At 41.2% G+C, this 20139-nt stretch overlaps 1 protein-coding gene across 3 annotated transcripts in view; it reads left to right on the top strand.

Annotated features, from left to right (window-relative positions):
* The window catches only part of PDE11A (phosphodiesterase 11A), a 405024-nt gene that overhangs the window by 343070 nt on the left and 41815 nt on the right, over positions 1 to 20139 (top strand). For 2 of the 3 annotated variants that reach the window (XM_045480319.1, XM_045480318.1), the window contains exons 16-17: positions 14646 to 14723; positions 19932 to 19995. In XM_045480319.1, the coding sequence (XP_045336275.1) occupies positions 14646 to 14723; positions 19932 to 19995 (142 nt within the window). Of the gene's footprint in view, positions 1 to 6963; positions 7115 to 14645; positions 14724 to 19931; positions 19996 to 20139 lie in introns of those variants that run through there. The other variant, XR_006712991.1, reaches the window with a different exon arrangement.

Here is a 20139-nt window from a genome sequence, read left to right as displayed (position 1 = left end):
ATCCAAGTCTTCATTTCTTGCCTCTACTCTATCTCTCTTTCTCAGAAGAGCTGTCCTCCTTTTTCCCAAAGTTCAAGCCTCCATCTGAGCTAGAAATTCCATCCCTCTTATTTCCCCGATACCTGCTCCACCAGAGCAAAACCACCTCTTTTGGAAGCCTGAAAGACTTTTCCTTCACTAATATGCATAGTTTCCTCTTAAAGACCAGTTTCCCTTCCTTAAAAAATTCTTCCACTTGATCTGATGGAGATCTTTAATTGCTTTTCAACTTACCTTTCTTTTACTGCCTACCTTTCAAAATAAATGGAACACAAAAAAAATAAAAAATAAACATAAATAAATAAATGGATCACATTTTCCTAACACCTGCTTACGCTTTGAAGACCAATGTGCACCTTCATATTCTACAAAAATTGTTCTTTCACAGGTCACCAGAAACTTCCTTGTCCTCAAATTCAGTGTCCTCCTTTACCCATTTCTGATATTGTCTAGCTTCTTTGAGACCTCTGAAGGTTTACAGTCTTCTTATTGTCAATTTCTACCCTCTTCTCTTCCCCAACATCCAGCTGCTTTTCTCCCTCTTTTTCTGGATTCTTTGTAGGTTTCTTTTCTCCTTGTTCCTACATATGAGTTCTTGAACCCATATTCTTTCTCAAATCAGATTTATTCCCTTAGCCTCATCTCCATATAACCTGTATAGGTATGTAGAAGGCCCTGGAATTCTTCAGTCTAACCATCACATTCTAATCACATATCTCCAACTTCCATCTCAAAAACCTTCAGTGATTTCATTGCTTTCAAAGCAACCTGGAAACTTAGTTCAAGTTTCAAGGCCCTCCATAATCTGCCCCTAACCTTTTTTCGTTCTTATCTTCCACTTCTCTCCTACATGATTTGTCTTCTCTAACCAGACTGGTCTACATATTACACTTTGAAAACATCTCACACAGTGCCCTGATGCCCGAATCATACTGTTTCTGCATGAAATCCTGTCCCTGCCCTTCCTCATCAGCTGAATTTTCCTTTAAGGTCCATTTCCTCCATCACCTTTTCTAGGAAGCTTGTTCCACTCCCTTTGAAATCTTAACTGCCCTTTGTTATTGTGTCAGTTAGAATTAGAATCAATTGTAAGGGACACAAAACCCAAAACAATAGTGGACTACATCTCTGTCACGTAGAAGAAATCTGGAGATCCGCAATCTGGAGCTGGTAGAGTAGCTATATGAAGTCATCAGGGACTCAGTGCTCTTTTATCTTTCCGGGCTGCCACCTTCAGCACATGGTTTCGACCTTAGTCCAAGATAGCTGCTTAAGCTCCAACCAGAATGTCCACATTTCAACAAGCAGAAAGAAAGAAGGGACAAGGAAGAAAGGGGCCAAAAGGTGATGCAAGCTATCTTTTAGGAGAGTTTTTTGGAAACTCCACATAATTCTTGCACTTACATTTCAATGGTCAGAATTTAGTCATTTGGCCAAACCTAGGTTGAAGGAAGGTTGGGAAAGGAAGTCTTTACTTTGGGTAGCTGTGTGCTCTGCTGAAAAGTAGGGGCTCTATTATGAATAAAGGAAGGAGGGATATTGGAGTAGACAACTAACAATCTGTGCCCTAGGTATTTGTTGTTGGATTCTGCTGAATGAGTTAGTGTATGGTATTGTGGAAAGAGTAAAGGCTTTGGAAGTATACTGGTCTGGATTTAAATCACATTCTGGCATTCTGCTTAAACCTGGTAGGCTGAGCCCAAGTGTCTGTGTCCTTTCCCTCCTGAAACTCCACTGAAATGACACCAAATAAATTTAAAGAAAATAAAAGCATAAATCTGCAAGAGAGAGGGCACGCAACAACTGAAAAGAGATGTCAATACATAAGGGGAAAACGGAAGACTGACCAACAAATGGTAACTGATTTAGCAGAGCAAAAGTTAAAAGTTGGACCCACAGAGGAAAACATCTCTGAGAAGCAAGATAGTTTGCCCTGTAAGACCTTAGTTAGGAGCCCAGGGACAAAAAAAAAAAAAAAAATGCCATGAAAAGGGGATATGACTCTCAAAGCTTAAGACAAGAAGATTGATAGAAAGTCAGTTTATGTAACACTCAGAGCCCACAAACTCCTTCCCCAACATAGTCAGTTAGCTTTTTTTCCTCTACCCCTGGAGATAGTCAGAGGTTTATTCCCTAGAGAAATAAAAGACCAAACTCTGGACTGAGGGAAATACAAGGTAGAAATGAGATACAGAGCCAGAACAGGGGATAAAAAGAAATGGAACAGGGGCACCTGGGTGGCGCAGTCGGTTAAGCGTCCGACTTCAGCCAGGTCACGATCTCGCGGTCCGGGAGTTCGAGCCCCGCGTCAGGCTCTGGGCTGATGGCTCAGAGCCTGGAGCCTGTTTCCGATTCTGTGTCTCCCTCTCTCTCTGCCCCTCCCCCGTTCATGCTCTGTCTCTCTCTGTCCCAAAAATAAATAAACGTTGAAAAAAAAAAAAAATTTAAAAAAAAAAAAAAAAAAAAAAAGAAATGGAACAAGTCTCTGGATTGAAAACCTATAGCCCAGTCACCCAGAAGCTAGGAGTTCATAAGCGATAAATCCAGGGTTGTCAGATTTAGCAAATAGAAATACAAGAATCCTAGTTAAATTTGAATTTCATATAAACAAGGAACAATTTTTAGTATAGCTATGTCCCATGTAATGTGTGTGGAGGACACATACATACAACTGCTGCTCAGCCTTTTAATGCCTGACCATTACATACAAAGAGATACCAAGGCTCACAGAACACTTTGTGAAAGACTCCCATATGAAATACAGAAGCCAAAGCAAATGGGAAAAAATGAAATTCAGAGAAAGCAGGGAGAGAAAGAAAACAAAACCTCAAAGCGATTGTTAATATCTTTAGACAGCTAATGTATTGCATCCATGAAACAAGAACAGGATGCTTTAAAAAATAATAGGAACAACCACAGAAGAAAAAGCTCTTGATATTAAAAATAGGATAGCCAAAATAAATAAAATTAAGGCATTGGGGAATACAGTCAAAGGACAAACAGGCAGCAATATGGAAAATATTGTTTTGTTTCATTATGTGCTTTTTAGGATTGTTTGATTTGTTAACTATGTGCATGGAATACCTTGATAAATATAAATTTTAATTAATTTTAATATATAGTTTCAAAACAAAATTCCCAGCTCTGCCACTACCTGGCTGTGTGTTATCAGACAAATTATTCACCTCTCCAAGCCTCTTTTCTTCATACGTAAAATAGAGATAACAATACCTATGTTATCTGTCTTATAAACGTCTTATATCTCATAAATGCCTTGTATGTCTTATAAATGGTGGTATACAATCTCATTGCTTTATAGCCCATTTATTTTGCATGTTTTCCGACCCTCATGATTGACTTAACTATGCTGATCTTTTTCTGAAATGATGCTCCTTGATTTGGGATTTATGGAGGCCTATTCCCCTTTAATGTTTTTATTTCCTGTCTCTGGCACTTCAGGATTTTGTGTTATTTTTCTCAAAGTAGAAACATTTTCCCAAGCCAAGTTTCCAAGTAACTTCTAAGGGGGAAAAAAATCTCACAGTTGGAGTCCATTTATCAAGGCCTGTTAGGGACGTGTCGAATCACTGAGTGACCGCTGGGATGCGGCCAAGTAAGTTGGTTGCAACTCCTTTTCTCATTACTCTGTTCTTATCTTAACGCTGCAGCCCCTGCTGTTTGCTGACTCCCAAAGAAGTCGGCTTGTTCTCTTTTTGTCAGCATTATTGTCTTCTGAGGTTCTGAATAGCTGCTCATTCCCTAATCTAGACCTTCAGGAGGCTGATTCACTTGCCTGTTTAAAGTTGCATTAAAGCGTTGCCATATTTTTAGCCAAAACAATCCCTAGGGTTAATGAGGAGAACAGCAGCCACTATAGACTGTCACCCAGATGCATTTATTTCACAGATATACAATGGTGGGACTAGAAGGGATGTTAGAAATGATGTAATCCAATTCATCTCCTTTATTTTGTAGATCAGGTACTGAGCTCCAAAAGGTTAAATAGTGTAGCTTGGGTCACATAACTAATTAATGGCTAAACTGAAAACCACTCCTCTTTCAGGGCTTTTCCCACAATCACTGTATTCCTCCTCTAATGGAAGAATAAAGAAATAGTCATCATTCGAGTTGGAGATACATTTTGTGGAATATTGACCTTCCCGGGTGTATGTCAATCAGTTTAATTTGCAAACCAGCATGGGTTCCCTGTGCCCTCTCCCAAAGCAGAGCTAGAGTCAAGGGCTTGCGTGCAGGTAGCATAGTTTTGGAAGTGGCGTCAGGAATAGGAGCAGGGCTCTGGGACAGTGACTAGGGAGGTAGGAAAGCTATTGCCAGGACGTGTTTCCTTGTTGGTAGTTACAGTGGTCACCTGGGCTTGATCCTGCAGGGACTGTCTGAAAAGTCTCAGATGCTGCACCTCAAAATTATCCACCCACCTCCATTCTTTATCAGCAAAGGTTATTCCATGGGTGTTAACGCCTAGGACTTGGGACTTTCAGGATGTGCACGCCTGAGAGCTGGGGATTCTCCAGCAGTCCTCATCCCACACATGGAGTGAGCAGCACCCCGGCGGAAAGTAAGCAATGCACCAGGGAGCCTGGGCAGGAACTTGGTGCAGCAATGGCTAGAGAAATGTGGGCCAAGAGGGTGTGGGGTGGCCTGGCACAACTTCTCTCCAAGACTCTGGAGCATCACTGGTTCTTCTGCCATAGCTACTCAAATTGAAAGTCATGATACTATTGAGGTCAATCAGAAAAGAGACTCACTGCCTTCCTCCCCTAGGAAAGGGAAAGCACTCTGGAAAGAGCCAGTGCAGGCAGGGAGATGCTCTTCTGGACCTTTCGAAGAGAAGTTTATGATCCATTCCTACAGGCGAGATCTCCTGCCATGCGCCAAAAAGAGGAAAAAAAGATTCCTAGAAATGTGGAACCCCTTTAAAAATGACCACAAAAACTTGTAAATTTAATTTCTAATGGTTTTAGGTATTCTTGGGATTCCATACTATAAGTGACAGATAAAAGCAGAATTCACAGATTTAAAAAACAAAAATAAAACAAACAAAAAAACCTTAGTGTGAATTTCTAGGCTTCACAACCCAAGCCTGGGGGTTAATTGTTCAGTCTGATTTTCCAACTCATTGAAACATTTTCCAGTTTCTGCTGAGTGATTTTCAGAAATTGATTTCTATGCCTATTTCTGAGTCCCTCCAGTAAATAAGGCTTTGATACTTAAATAGTAATTTCAGCATCTCAAGCAGGACCTAGACGTACCCTATCAGTAACCAGCCATGCGACTTTGAGGGAGTCACTTAATCTCTCTTTGCCTTGGTTTCTTGTTAGCAACATGGGGACAGGCATATCACCCATATCAAACCCCTAAGGTCCTTGTGGTGGTCAAAGGAGATTACCTATTTGAAAGATAATTTTGTAATTTAAATAATTAAGATTTCAATAATCTAAATAATGTAAATTTAAATAATTGAAATTTGATAACTTTGATTACTTAAAGTAACTGATAAAAGAATCACTCAGCCAGAACACTTAATAAAAGTTTCACCATAAAAGATGATGCTTTGGGGCAGGGGAGGGGAGCAGAGGAAGAGGTCCAAAATTATAAGTGTTGAAACTTCAAAGAGAAGTCACAAATGCCCTTTCCTTTTGTCTGCATGTAAGTCAAAAGAGATGATTATTAATAAAAACAATGACTAATGTTTCCTGAGTGCTTCCTTAGGAGCTTTATGTACACATTATCCCATTTGATACTTAGAGCAGTCCTATTAGAATAGGCACTATTGTTGACCTCCTAATACACAGGAGGAAACTGATGTTTGGGGAGATTCAGTAAATTCCTCACAATGCCAAATGGAAAGCTGAGATCTGAACCAAGAAGTTGGACTCCAAACTGTTTGTAAGTACTGTGGCATTCTCTCTGCGGTTATAGAACCATTGGAACTGAGGCCAGTCCTGGGAACACGCAGACATTAGGGGCAGCAGTATCTTGAGTACGCCCATGCCTGAGGCCGGTTACAAGCACACCAGGAAGTGGAGTACAGGCTTCAGGTTAGAGCTTCACAGGAGCCTGTCTGGTGGGGCTGAGACTTCATTGAGAGGCTCCTTGTTTGCACCTGAGCTAAGCTGGGGCATCAGAAGTTGGCAACTCTTTCTTTAGCTTTAATACGGTTATGGAGGGCGTTGCTGTTGGGCGGCAATAGCAGTGTGGCAGCCGTGCCCCAAAGGCTGTGATCACATAACACTCTTATCTGTCATCCAGCAGGGCCTGCTCCGTGCCCAGCACCTTTGCAGCCTTATAGTATCTCCCTGTATCGCCACGAGAATGGGAGCCTTGTGGATGCAGACATCTCACTCTTAGAGCCCCCAAACCTGACACACTGCCTGACATAACAATGTCTCAAAATATGAACTTTTTGATACTGAATTCTCGTATCAACCTCCTAAGTGGATATTATTATCTGCATCTTATAGATAAGGGTGCGTGGGCTTAGAGAGGGTAAGTAATTTGCCCAAAGTCATCAAGTTGTCTGCGCTCATATCTCCGTGCCACATTGCCTCAACCACTATTTAAACCAAGAGTTATCCAACAATTCAGATTTTATAAATCCATTTGGATGCTCAGTGCTTTTCCAGTTGGCTCTCTAAATTAATCAGACTGATCTTCAAATTGAAAAATCTCCCCATCCCTTTGTGCTCTACAAACATTCATCAGCAATTATGGAAAATGCCCAATCTAATGGTGTCTCTGTCTTTGTCTTTCCAGAGGGAGGCAATAAGTAACCTTTTTCAAAAGCATCTGATAATGACAGCAAAATGTACTAAATTATCTTAGATTGTTAGAGGAGTTCTAGTTTGACCATCCTTTTAAAATTAGATTTAATATCTACAACAATTCATTTTTTAAATATGATAGGAACTGAACAAATGTTTCTGCTACTATGCGGACAGGAATATTCACTCATTCATCATTCAACACATGTTTATTAAGAGCCCACTACGTTTGGTGTTTTCAACTTCCACAGTTGCCTGCACTCAACTTAGCCACCATGTTGGAAAGAAAAAAAGTAAATGAACGCACAGTAAGGTGTAATGACTTATAAGTCTTAACCTATTCTTACACTTGAACAGAGCCTAGTGAACTGACCCACTGAAATTATTCTACTGGTAGAACAGGCACCACAGCAGGTTGATGAAAGAAATATTTTGGCATCTCTTGATGCGTTTTGAAGCACTTTTACATAGGTTCATCCCCATGTCCCCATCCACAGATATTGCAACTAAATAAAACATGAGAAATTCATCTACTAGCACGTATTGTTGCCTTCTTTATGTACTTCTCCAGGCACTGTTCTGGTTTCTGGGGATGCACCTTAGAATTCTTACCCCAGGGGCTCTGTGCCCATAGGAAAGAGAGAAAAACAGTAATGCCGCAGCATGAGGAGTGCTATAGCCAAAGAAATACAGGAGCAACTAGGGCGGGTGCCATCCAGCAACACCTAAACCACCTCGTGGCCTGGCAATTCTGCTTGGACTCAACCGACTGTTAGGACCTATGTTATCTCATCTTCTGCACTTCTCAACATTCAGTCATTCTAGTCTATTTCCTGCATTTTGCCAGTTTTATTCATGGCAACAGAAGCACAGCATCAGACAAACAATTTCATTCAGGTTCTTAGCTGGCCCGTGTGTTATCAGTGCTAGTCTAAAGCCGGGAGACAATGCAGCTTCAAAATTGAATATATGACTTTTGTCCATCAGTCATAATTACTAGAGTTAACATCTGAATATTAATTTTCTATTCCTCTCTGGTGCTTTAATGCCCAAATTCCAGAAATCTCTCCAGAGTCTACATTTAGCAATCAACTGTAGACATATGATTTGCCTGTTGAGTGAATATTAAGAACACTGAAGGAGGGGTGCCTGGGTGGCTCAGTCAGTTCAGCGACCAACATCAGCTCAGGTCATGATCTCCCGGTTCACGATTTCGAGCCCCACATTGGGCTCTGTGCTGAGAGCTCAGAGCCTGGAGCCTGTTTCAGATTCTGTGTCTCTGTCTGTCTCTGTCCTTTCCTCGTTCATGCTCTGTGTCTCAAAAATAAATAAACATTAAAAAAAGTTTTTAAAGAACACTGAAGGAACAAATCTCTTCCCCCCTGCACTCCCCCCACCCACCAGGCCCCCACACTCTTGCCACCCCTGCCTGATAATTCTGGGGCTGGAATTACAGAAGATCACAATGACGATTTGCCATTTGGGGAGTAAAACCTTCCTAACTTTCATGCACTTTTAGTAGATTCAGAACAGTGAGATCAATAGATAGATGAAGAATATGTGTACATATATACATGTACAGATATATAAACTTACCCCAAAGTTATTTGATTAGCATATACACAGAAATGGTGATTTCTCACTTTATAAATAAAAGGTGTCTTGCAGATAAATTACAAACCGGAAAGATTTTCAGTGTAGTGATGGGTGACTGGTAACCGATCTTTAGAATTATTTTTGAGGGTAATTTTAGCAGTTCTGTTCAAATGATGCTTTTTTAAAGACCGCTATTTTTCTAAGTGGAGCATATGTCAGGAGAGCAGGATAAAAGCCTAATAAAAACATATCTGATTATAAATGAGATTTTCCAGTAAGTTGCTTTTCACTAGCTGAGGTACTTGCCATTGTCCTTGAAAACCAAGGTTCCCAATGATCTGCTTGAGAAGTTAATGATATCGCTCCTCATGACAGAAGAGTCTGGATCCAGGGAGTATTATATAACTTTGTAGATTTTCAAATGTTCGTTTTAGGAGTCCTGTGTTTTTAAAAGTGCTCATATTTCTAACAGTTTCACGTATGCTCATGCTGCTGAGTCTGTATGATCTATATACTCACACACATATAGATGCTGAAAGGAGCAGCTGTGTGGGCAAATTCATTTCTCAAAAGCACAGTCAGTGGATTTCACATTGTTGCTTTGTAATGATCATCGTGAAGGAGAAGGTCAGAAATACACCCCACCTGGAGTGTGAACCACCAACTTGGCCTGGGCCATTTGCAGCTTTTCTGTGGAGCATCCCCTTGTTGATGATGGAAGGATCTCTGTCTGGTGCCTGGCTTGGTGCTTGGTATTTGGCACTTCCTTGGCACAGCAGGCTGCAAGGCCATTACATCTCATGAGGGCTGTCTCAGCATGCAAGACTATCTGGTCCGCAGGGCTCATGCGTCACCCAGTTTACAAAGATGATCTCAGAGGCCAGAACTGGGAGGCTGGGGGCCTAGAATCTACCTAGACCTGCCCATAACTGCCATGGGACCCTGGAAAAATCACCTTCCTTCACCAGAATCACCTTCCTTCACCTTATAGTTTGCTCACATATAACATGAGAGAAACAGCACATGTTTCTCAAAGGTACCTGTATACCTCTAACAGTCTATAATTATAGTGAAAACTCACATATAGAAAACAAAGTCACTCTATGACCCAGCAAGTGTATATATGCATGCTTGTGTGTGTGTGCACACACATAGAGAGAGGCAGAGAGAGAAAATGCGCACAAATTCACAAGGAGACATGTATAAGGATGTTCATAGCAGCAGTATATGGACTATGTAATAGCAAAAAACAAAAAAAAAAAGGAAACAATCTAAACCTTCATCATCAGAAAATACATAAATAAATAGTGGTTTAATAATACATGGAATAGCCACATAGCAGTAAAAAGGAATGGCCTAAAACTCTACATAACAACATGGATGAATGTCACAAACATTGATCAAGAAAAGCAAGTTGCTGAAGAATACATAGACTACAATGATACCATTTATACAGTTTAAAAATACACAGAGCAATACTTTGCATAGTTTACCTAGTAAAATTATAAGGATGTATGTGAAGATGATTCATACAAAATTTAGAAAATAGCCATCTTGTGGCAGGAGGGAGGGAGGCAAAAGCAAGAGTACAGAGATGCTCAGGGGCCTCGACGGGACGGGGAAATCTTTATTTTGGGGCTGGATGGTGGAGAGGTGGATACATTTTCTATCTCTGGTGTGCAATTTTCATACCTCTTAAAACATTTTAAGTATGAATAATAAGCTTGTCATGTCATCTTTGCATATCATTACTTCAAAATCCTTTTTGCAGCCTTAGGAAAATGATTTAACAGATCTCCTGATCTTTCAAACTAGTTAATTTTCAGAAACTTAAAAATTTTCTAAATGTATTTTGTTTTCAACTTTAAAGCATATGACTATTTGTGTAACCAAACATATTACCAGATGTATGATATACATGGTTCCACCAGTGACTAAACTTGACAAAACTATGGTGTGCAGAAAGTCCTATTACCTTCTGAGGTCATAGTCAAACCTTGGGAGGCCAGAATAAATAATCAAGAAATAGCCATACTTTAGGCAGTGGAGGAAAAATAAAATTAGTATGCCACATTTTTCCTTGCCCTACAGATTCTTCCCACCTCTCCTCTACCCACCATCCCCCAGGGATCGTGGATAATCCCTTTTGTCCTGATGCAATGGAATCTAATTTTGTTATAATGTGATGTGAAGCCTATAACCTATTTTGGGTTCAGTTGATTTAAGGCTTTCACACCAGCAACTCTGGCTATTATGGTTTCCATAGCTGGGAAATTTACCCTTACAGTTTTGTTCAGTTGCCCTGTCACAGATTTGCATTTTTAAAAAATTCTTTTCTGCATTGAGTTAGCCGCCTAGGTAATATGTCTCCATTTTGCATCAGAGATGTTATGTATCATATACTGAGCATACTCTCAGCATATAAAACAGTATCAGTGGCAGGAGGGTCAGACATCAGATTTGAATGATGTTCTTAAATTTCCCACAACGTGTTTTGTTGGCCTCTTGGTCTGGTAGGAATCTAGTCCTCAAGAATCTAACAGAGCTTTCCTTGGATCGATTTTATGTTGCTCTCTTATCTCAATCTCTCCAAATGGCAACTGTGAATAGTCCTATACCATTAGAATCGAGGTGAAACCAGTGGCTGGAGAGTTACTTTATAAAATGAATAGGTTTCTGAGGGAATCATTTTCATTCATTCATCACTTCAACAAATATTTATTGAGCTACTTACTCCTACACATCGGGCATTGTTGTAGACACCGGGGATCCAGGAGTGAAGAAAAGAGGCCAGGCCCTTGTCCTCACAGAGTCTGCCTTCTAGTGATTTCTTAGAATAACTCAGAGGATTGAAGTGACATCAGGTACACATGACAACAGGGATGATGATAGGCAAGCTCTTTCAGAAAGACTTCCATGATTTTCCACAACCCTCCAAGCAAAGCTCAGTGCCTTCCTCTGTGCCCCAGGACACCCTTGTTACTCAGGGAAACTGATATTTCAACAGGTTGCTTTTGTATCCCAGCAGTGCCACTCACCAGTTGTGCAACCTTGGACCAGTTAACTCAACCCTTTCGAGCTTAATAACTAGCTAATCCTTATTGGGTATCTACTATGTGCCAGGCTCTCTGCTAAGTGTTTTACATAAATCATTTTATCTAATCCTTATACCAACCCTACAAGACAGATCCCGTTACTATTCCTCCTACTAATAAGAAAACTGAAACCCAGAGAGGCTAAGTAACCTACTTGAGGTCAGTCATGTGGGTAGTAAGTGACCATAGTAGTAAGGGCCCAATAAATGTTAACCTCATGCTGTGGGGGTGAAGGGGGGGGGGACCAGGAGTGGGAGCAGGTCATGCACATGCAGTGTCAGAGCCTATTTAAAATCCTGATACTTTAGGGGCGCCTGGGTGGTTCCGTTAAGTGTCCGACTTCAGCTCAGGTCATGATTTCGCGGTTTGTGAGTTCGAGCCCTGCGTTGGGCTCTGTGCTGACAGCTCAGAGCCTGGAGCCTGCTTTGGATTCTGTGTCTCCCCGTCTCTTGGCCCCTTCCCTGCTCATGCTCCATCTCTCTCTGTATCTCAATAATAAATAAATGTTAAAAAATTTAAAATCCTAATACTTATTCATCATGGATTTTTCCTGCATTTATGTTGTTTTAAATATTGTATTAAAATATTGTTTAGCTTGATAACTGAGCTTTTGGGCACCCACTTAAATTTTGCGCCCAAAGTGAGTGCCTCTCTTACCTCACTCTAGTCCCAGCATCATTAGTAGTATTGGTATCACATTAGAAGGGGAGTTCCTATTTATTTGTTGATTGCCCCTGCTGAATTCAGAGATGTCTAAAGATTCCATCTATGTCTTGTGTCTCTAAAGCCTTAAGAGTTGGCACAGAGCAGGTGTTCAAGAAATAGTGGTTGAACCAAACTTTCTGCTCCACAATAATTCAAAGGAAGACTAGTCTTCATTCAGTGAGAAAAGAGAACTAGCTGACCTCTTCAGTTTCATGTAGTACGATTAGTCCATTGTATTTTATTATTGTCAGTAATACTATTAATATTATTTACATATTAACCACAGCCGTCAGGTATTAGGTATCTACTAGAGTCAAATGTTTAACACACCTCATCTCAAATTCTCACCACAAAGCTGGAAACTGAGGCTCAGCAATGTGGAATCACTTGCCCTGGGCCACACAGCTAGTAAGTGACAGTCAGCATTAGACCCAGGTCAGTTTAAGTCCAGACTTGGGTTCTTTGCATTCTACCACCTCCCTTTCTCTTTCAGTGTATAGTCTGTCACTGAACAGACTGTGGCATGACTGTGGCCATAAAGAAGGGAGCAGGCAAATGAAGAAGATGGTGAAGTTATACAAAGAAAAGATAGACACACACTGAACACCCAAAGGGGAGGGGAGTGGCCGGGCCCTTCCATATCACTGTGCAATGCCATCTCTGACCATTGCTATGAGGTTGTTGTGGAGATTATCCTACACTGTGGTGTGGCCCTGACCTGTATCCACTTGAAGGGGTAAATCGAAGACCTGTCTGTGTCTCAAATAAGAGAGCTACATGTTTGTCTTCCTGACCTGCCTCCTTTCGGGTAAATTGAGTAAAGTCTGACCAGATGGCAAGAAGTCTATATGGTTGGGCAGCTGGTGATAGGCACCCCACATCAGAAACAAGGAACCAACTGCACCCAGCATTATGTTCTTTGTCCCCAGAATATAATGGGTCAGTGCTAAATGTCTAAGATCCTACTCTGATTTCTACCATGAAAGACATGATTGTATTTTCCAAAGTGTACTTCTTGAAACGTCAGTACGATAGAATTCTGTGGTCAAGGAAGCTTAAACAGGATTTTCTTTTATTATTATTATTTTTTTTAATGTTTATTTTTAATTTCGAAAGAGAGAGAGAGAGAGAGAGAGCGAATGGAAGAGAGGCAGAGAAAGAGGGAGACACAGAATCTGAAGCAGGCTCCAGGCTCTGAGCTACCAGCACAGAGCCTGATGCAGGGCTCAAACTCACAAACGGTGAGATCATGACCTGAGCCGAAGTCTGATGCTTAATCAACTGAGCCAACAGTCGGTTAGGGTGCCCCAACAGGATTTTCTGTCAGTATTTCTCAGAGGTTTCAAAAGCTCTGGGTGGTGAATCTCCAAGGGAAGTAGATTGTAGGCAGCATTTCTCCAACCCAGTTGGCCAGGGAATCCCTTTAGGTGGAGTACCTCCACATGGGATGGACTCTGGGAAGCTGTGTGTCAGGATCTTTTAGACAGTATTTCAGGAGAAAGTGCCAAGAAGGTGAAACCTTGGGAAATTATTCTTAAGGAATCAAAATGTTAATGTCTTCCTTTTTTTCCTTTTTCACTATAAAAAAGAAAAGTTCTAAAACTAGATTAAAGGAAAGTTGTGAAAATAAAAATAAATCACCCTTATTTTCACAACTTGAGAATATCCTGTTCTTGTCTTTTCTATATCTATATAACTCCAAATGTGTATCCAGATGTGTGTGTGTGTGCATCCAGACTTAGCACATGCAGACACTATGCTAACTGCTTTGCATTTAACCCTCACAATAACCCTGTGAGTTAACAAATATGATTCCCATGTTAGAGATTTGGAAATTGAGGCTCAGAGGGTTTAAGTAACTTACCAATTTGCACAGCAAGTAGGTGACTGAGCCACTGTTTAAACACAGGTATTTCTGACTCCACAGACTATGTATTTAAGCACTGAAATGCTGAAATAGTTATTTTCTACCCTAGAAAAAAAGTATTTGCCCTGAATTTACTACCAGGGAGTTTATCTTATCTGAGATCCTCATACAGCTCAGTTCCATGTTGAATGATAAAAGGGTATTCCAGAATTGTTCCCGCTTTTTATTTGTCCTTGCCTCCCTCCTCTGACTTCGGGTAAGTGTCACAAGGACTTCACAGCAAGTAATCCTAAATGCCGGGCCACATTGTTTTCTGTTTTATGTCTCAATGATTTCCTGTGTTGTAAATGCATTCAGAAATGATTGTGGCTTTTTCTTGAATCCTCAACATTTTTTAAAAAGTGATTTATTTTGATAGTGCTTTAGCCTCATGATTTCAAATATTAAGTTACTTGGTTCAGGTGATCTTATATTTTCCCATAAATGTGTTTATGTCACCCCGCAGACTGAGAAATTTCATTCCAGATTTTTTTCTTTCTTCCTTCATTTGATTTTGTGCAGGAGGAGAACTGAATTCTTTGAACTTGTCAGTAAAGGAGAATATGATTGGAACATCAAAAACCATCGTGATATATTTCGGTAAGAAGCAGCTCTTGTTTATGTGTTTTTTCATTATCTGAAGATTTAGTCATGCTTTTCTGACAGTGCTAAGGGCACACAGTGATTTTTAAAGTAACAAATCTTAGCTTACATTCAAAACATTCAGAGAGTAGTTGAATAATTAGAGAAAGGGTAGGGTGTCTTTCCATCTTCTAATTCATTATATTTTTGCCCCCTCACCATAAATTTGCCTTCAGAATTAGAAAATGGTGTTCAAATTGATTCAGTTTCAGCAAGCTGTGACTTCCTGTTTTTCCTGGGGAAGCAGAGTATGTAAGTTGAGGAGAGAGAGGATTTTTGAACCTTAGAAAACATCATTACCAAAAACAAAATGGCGAATGAACTTTTTCTTTAGAGACAACAGATGTTATACACAGAAAACCAGTTGGAACCATGTTGGTGGCAGAAATAAGGAGTCTGTTCTACACTTTTCACTGGACTTCTTCCTAACTGTTTAGAAAAGACAGCAGCAAACCACTATCCTTACGTGGCACATTTGAACCCTCTGACTGTAGCCATCCAGACAGCTAGGCACTACTTCTCTTTTTCTCATATCCTGTCCCTCCACTGTCCCTACCTCACTCACCCCGAGACTTCTGCTGTCTTATTCCTGTGCCAAGCTGGTATTTCTGGGAAATTTCGTGAGGCCAGGACTGTGGGCTCGCTGTATCTGCTCCACAACTGCTAGAATCACCCAGAGCACCACCCTTATCGTGGCTGCCCCATACCTGCCATGCAAGCCCTGCCCCCAGCCCCCTCCAGCTTCAGAACACAGGGCTGCCTGCCCCTCCCTCTGCCCAGGACCACTCTTCATACTTTCCAGAGGCCTTCTCCCCTCCCACAGTGGTATTTCTTTCTGCTATCTTTACAGACCTTTTTCTTCTTCCTGTACAGAGAAGGAGGGGGACCTTTCCTTGTGTCCTAAACTAGCTCTTCCCTTGTGTCCTAACTCTGTTCCCTCTGCCTCCTCCTGCCTGCCCCCCCCCCCGAACTTGCTATATCGATTATACTCATTTACATTGCATTTAATTGCTTGCATTTTCAGAATCTGTTTTTCCGTCATGATCATTCTAGGCCTAAAGATATTCTTCTAACTCCTCAGGGGGAAAAAAAAATTCATCCCTGAAATCTGCCTTCTTCTCAAAGTCCAATCATAGCCCCCTTCTTCCCTTCAATTGCACACTTGATTCACACTCCTCCTAACTTCTCAGAAGGCAGTGTTTTTCTTTTTAAATAATTTTTAGTTCCACAAGTAATTACAGGGATATATTTTTCTGTAACAAAATATGACAGGCCCCCAGACCCCCCCTGGGCTTCACTCCCATGTCCCATACTGACATATAGCTACACAATTTGTTGTATCCTTTCCAACATTTCCAAAGCATTTATATATGTGTATATTCTAAGGAAAAATACTGTGTAGTGTGGATTTGTTTGTTTTAACGTAAGTTATATATTTATATCTCAGTCTGAACTTGCTTGTTCACTCAACTATATGCCTTGGAATTTCTTCCATGTCCAAACGTCATTATCTTTTACTGTTGCATAGTTCTCCAAAGTATGGATTTACCACAGAGTAGTTAGCCATTCTTCTACTGAGGAATTGGGTCTATGAAATGTGATTTTTGCTCCTTTTGAAAGTCACCAGTCACCTCCCAAGGATCAAATCGTAGGGTCTTTGTTCTCTTCCTTGATCTCGTCACACCCCTAATTGCCCTGGCCTTTCCTTTCTTAAATCTCTCTCCTGCCTTGGATTCTGCAAAGCCAAGCTCTTCCAGATTTTCTGCTTTCTTCTGACTCCTGCTTCTCCTCTTTGTTCTTCTTCAGCCCTTCCTCCTCCCCCACCCCCCTAAAATGTAAGGACCTCCAAGGACCTGTTTTTACTTTCCTCAGCATGCACACTTGTGGCTTTAAGTACCATCTCTGCTCAAATGACTCCCACCCCACGTCTCGAGCCTGGCCTCTCTTTTGAGCACAACTCCTAAAATGCCAGTGCCCATTCCACATCTCCACCTGGGTGTTATCCTGCAGAGGTTTTCAAACTTTTTTTGGTTGGGAATCCCAAATGTAAGAAAAATCTTATTTGGAAGCTCAGTATGTGAAACAGGTGCTCCAGGAGCTCTCCACTGGCCCCCATCTTTGCCTCCCCCCCCCCCACCCCATTTCATGGTTAGACTCTGTGTGCAGAAAGGGCCGGGGGCTCTAGAGGAACACTGTCTTAGAGAATTTCAAAATAGTAATAAAACCAACTAAAAGTTGGCCTGCTTTTTATCACCACCATGTGCCTGCAGTCTAAACAATGTCAATGATAAGCTACTTCTCCCTGAGAAAAATCTTTTGTTGGCATAGGTTCTAAACAGTTGCTGAGACTACTGCTGAATATCAGAATAATTGCTATGAAAGCTCCCAATTAGCACATTATTACTTACCTATAGTTGTACATATCTCATACATGTAAGCTAAGTGTAAAAGTGCCCCATTATCTAACCAGCCCCTGACACAGGTGGACGCAGTCCACACCTTAGTGCAAGTTCCTGATGCTTCAGAGCCTTTTGCACTTGCTCTGGAGATAGTTCATGTTTCTGACCCTGCAGAGTTTCACAGTCCTGCTTTTAAACAGCATATCCGACAAGGATAGCACAGTCATGGCAAGGACGAAAACAACTGGAGTTACTTCACTTCTGTTATTTTACATCGACTATTTGGACTTTTTATTTGTGTTTCAAATTTAAAATAGTGAAACAGAGGGCGAAGTGCGAAGTGTGATTTTTGTTTGGTAAATGCGAAATTCAGTTCATACGTGAACTATTTTACTGAATATGAATATTTTTAAATTAAAATTTATTCGTTGTCTTCTTTTTTCTTTTTTTAAAGTTTATTTATTTTCAGAAAGAAAGCATGAGTGGGGGAGAGGCAGAGAGAGAGAGAGGGAGAGAGAGAATCCCAAGCAGGCTCCACACTGTCAGTGCAGAGCCCGACGTGGGGCTCAAACTCACAAACCGTGAGATCATGACCTGAGCTGAAATCAATAGTCAGACGCTTAACCAACTGAGCCACCCAGGTGCCCCTGCTAATTGTTTTAAAATTAGAAAACAAATTGAGAAAATAATGATTAACACAAGATTATTGTTGAAATAATTTGGCATATGGAGGAGAAGTATAATAAAAAAAAAAAATGGTGCAAGTATCAGATACTCTGGAGAGAGACTGAAAAGTCCAATGCCTTGTCTCACTCTGGTACCAGCAGAATGTAAAGTGAGAAGCATCAGGGTGTAACAAGAGGGGGTCTGGTGTCTTTTTTTTATTATTATTATTTATTTTAATTTTTTTTAATGTTTATTTATTTTTGACAGAGAGAGACACAGAGCATGAGCAAGGGAGGGGCATAGAGAGAGGGAGACACAGAATCCGAAGCAGGCTCCAGGCTCTGAGCTGTCAGCACAGAGCCCGACGGGGGGCTTGAACCCACCAGCTGCAAGATCATGACCTGAGCCAAAGTCAGACGCTCAACTGACTGAGCCACCCAGGCACCCTATGGTATCTTTTTGATAATCACAGAATCCTGAATACCTACTCACTTTGGGAAAATTACTTAATCTTTAATCATTTACCTCTCCATGAAATAGGAATGATGGCCTCTACTTGGGGCACCTGAGTGGCTCAGTCAGTTAAGCATCCAACTCTTGATTTGGGCTCAGGTCATGATCTCACAGTTTGTGGGTTCGAGCCCCATATCAGGTCTGTGCTGACAGTGTGGAGCCTGCTTGGGATTCTCTCTTTCCCTCTCTCTCTGCCCCTGCTTCACTCTCTTGCACACTCTTTCTCTCTCTCAAAATAAATAAATATTACATAAATAAAAAAACACATTAAAAAATAGGAATAATGACCCCTACCAGTGGGTTCAGAAGATTCATTGAGTTAGTAGTTAGTTGGTAAAGCACTTTGTACAGAGGGAGGAAAACACTAGACTGCTTGTTACAAAAGATCAAATATGAAGAATGCTCTGATTTGTTGTTCCGCATAGTGCTTAACACAGGGATGCTTGGGATTAGATGTTACCTGACTCCTGGAGGGGGGTTCTGACACCATTGTGCCTGGTGGCTCTGAATGACCTATTGTTACCGGCTACTCTGCCCTGTTCCCTGGAGAAGTTGCCCGGGGAAGTGACACAAACCCCACTAGTATCTAGGCATGCTCTGCCATCTGGGAAGCAGACATGTTTCCAAGGCATTCGAGTATGAAATGTTGACACTCGACATCAGGACAGCCCTCTGACCTCTAACAGCACACCCCTTTCTTCCAAAAGGAGCCAATCAAGAAGTGGTCTCCCAATTCCAATCCTTCATTGCTTTTCATCACATACTGCTGGCTTTAGCACAAAGAAAGCAAATTTTGGACAAGGAATGTGCCTTGTTTTTCCCGCTTCCCACCACATCAAATTATAAGCACCAGAGTTATCCACAATTTCAGTTGTTCCCTGTATTCTTATATCCATGGTTGGATGAATTCTAGTTAAACCCAGTAGAAATCTGTCCCCCAAAAATCTGGTTCAGATGTTCCTGTGCTTTCCTATGTGCTCAAATTAATGAAAGCTGTAGCTGAATATGTTTCTTCTTCATAATACTGAAAAAACAGGGCTGCAGCCAGGTAATAAACTGGAGTGAAACACTGTGGCTCTCCCAGTAAATCTGAGCTCTGTAAGGCAGGTGACAATGAAGGAGCTCCTATGGTGGCAAGCGCCTTGCCTTCTGCTATAGGTTTCCGTCCATTCCCATCAATCAGTGATAAGTTGGTAAAGAGATTTATCAGCTGTGTATGTGGCATTATATACTGATTCCCTTGCTGATAGTTAAGAATAAAAAGCATTGTCCATCCGTCCATTAGAGATTAGTTTACGCAGAACTTGCTTAGCTCAGGTACAGAGAAAGTAGTGCTTTGCCTTCCTTGATCTGCTGCAGACATAACAAAAGGGCACCGGAGGGTGTGTGTGAGCTTTGTCTTCCTAAGCAGTGTGGCCACAAGACGGAGATGCTAAACATGGGGATGGTAAACAGTGCTTCCCTTGTTGAGGGAAAGACATGTGAGTTGGCCTTAGTCCCATTTTATTTATTTATGTATCCAGGACGGGATTGTTTCGGAATGCAACAAAAGATTATTCAGGCTGTTTTGTTTGGTTCTGTTTTTCAGATCAATGTTAATGACAGCCTGTGACCTTGGAGCCGTGACCAAACCATGGGAGATCTCGAGACAGGCAAGTGGTGATTAATGGCAGGGCTCAGCAGAGGAGGAACTGCGGGAGGGGGGCGGGGGGGACAATATTCCCAGAGCCCAGACTCCCAGGCACTGAAACCCTAGTCAATTTGCATCAGTATTAACATGGTGTAAAAAATAGCGG

The sequence above is a fragment of the Leopardus geoffroyi genome, chromosome C1, assembly GCF_018350155.1.
Source record: "Leopardus geoffroyi isolate Oge1 chromosome C1, O.geoffroyi_Oge1_pat1.0, whole genome shotgun sequence".
NCBI classification, from domain to species: domain Eukaryota; kingdom Metazoa; phylum Chordata; class Mammalia; order Carnivora; family Felidae; genus Leopardus; species Leopardus geoffroyi.
This window is presented reverse-complemented; position numbering and strand designations above follow the sequence as displayed.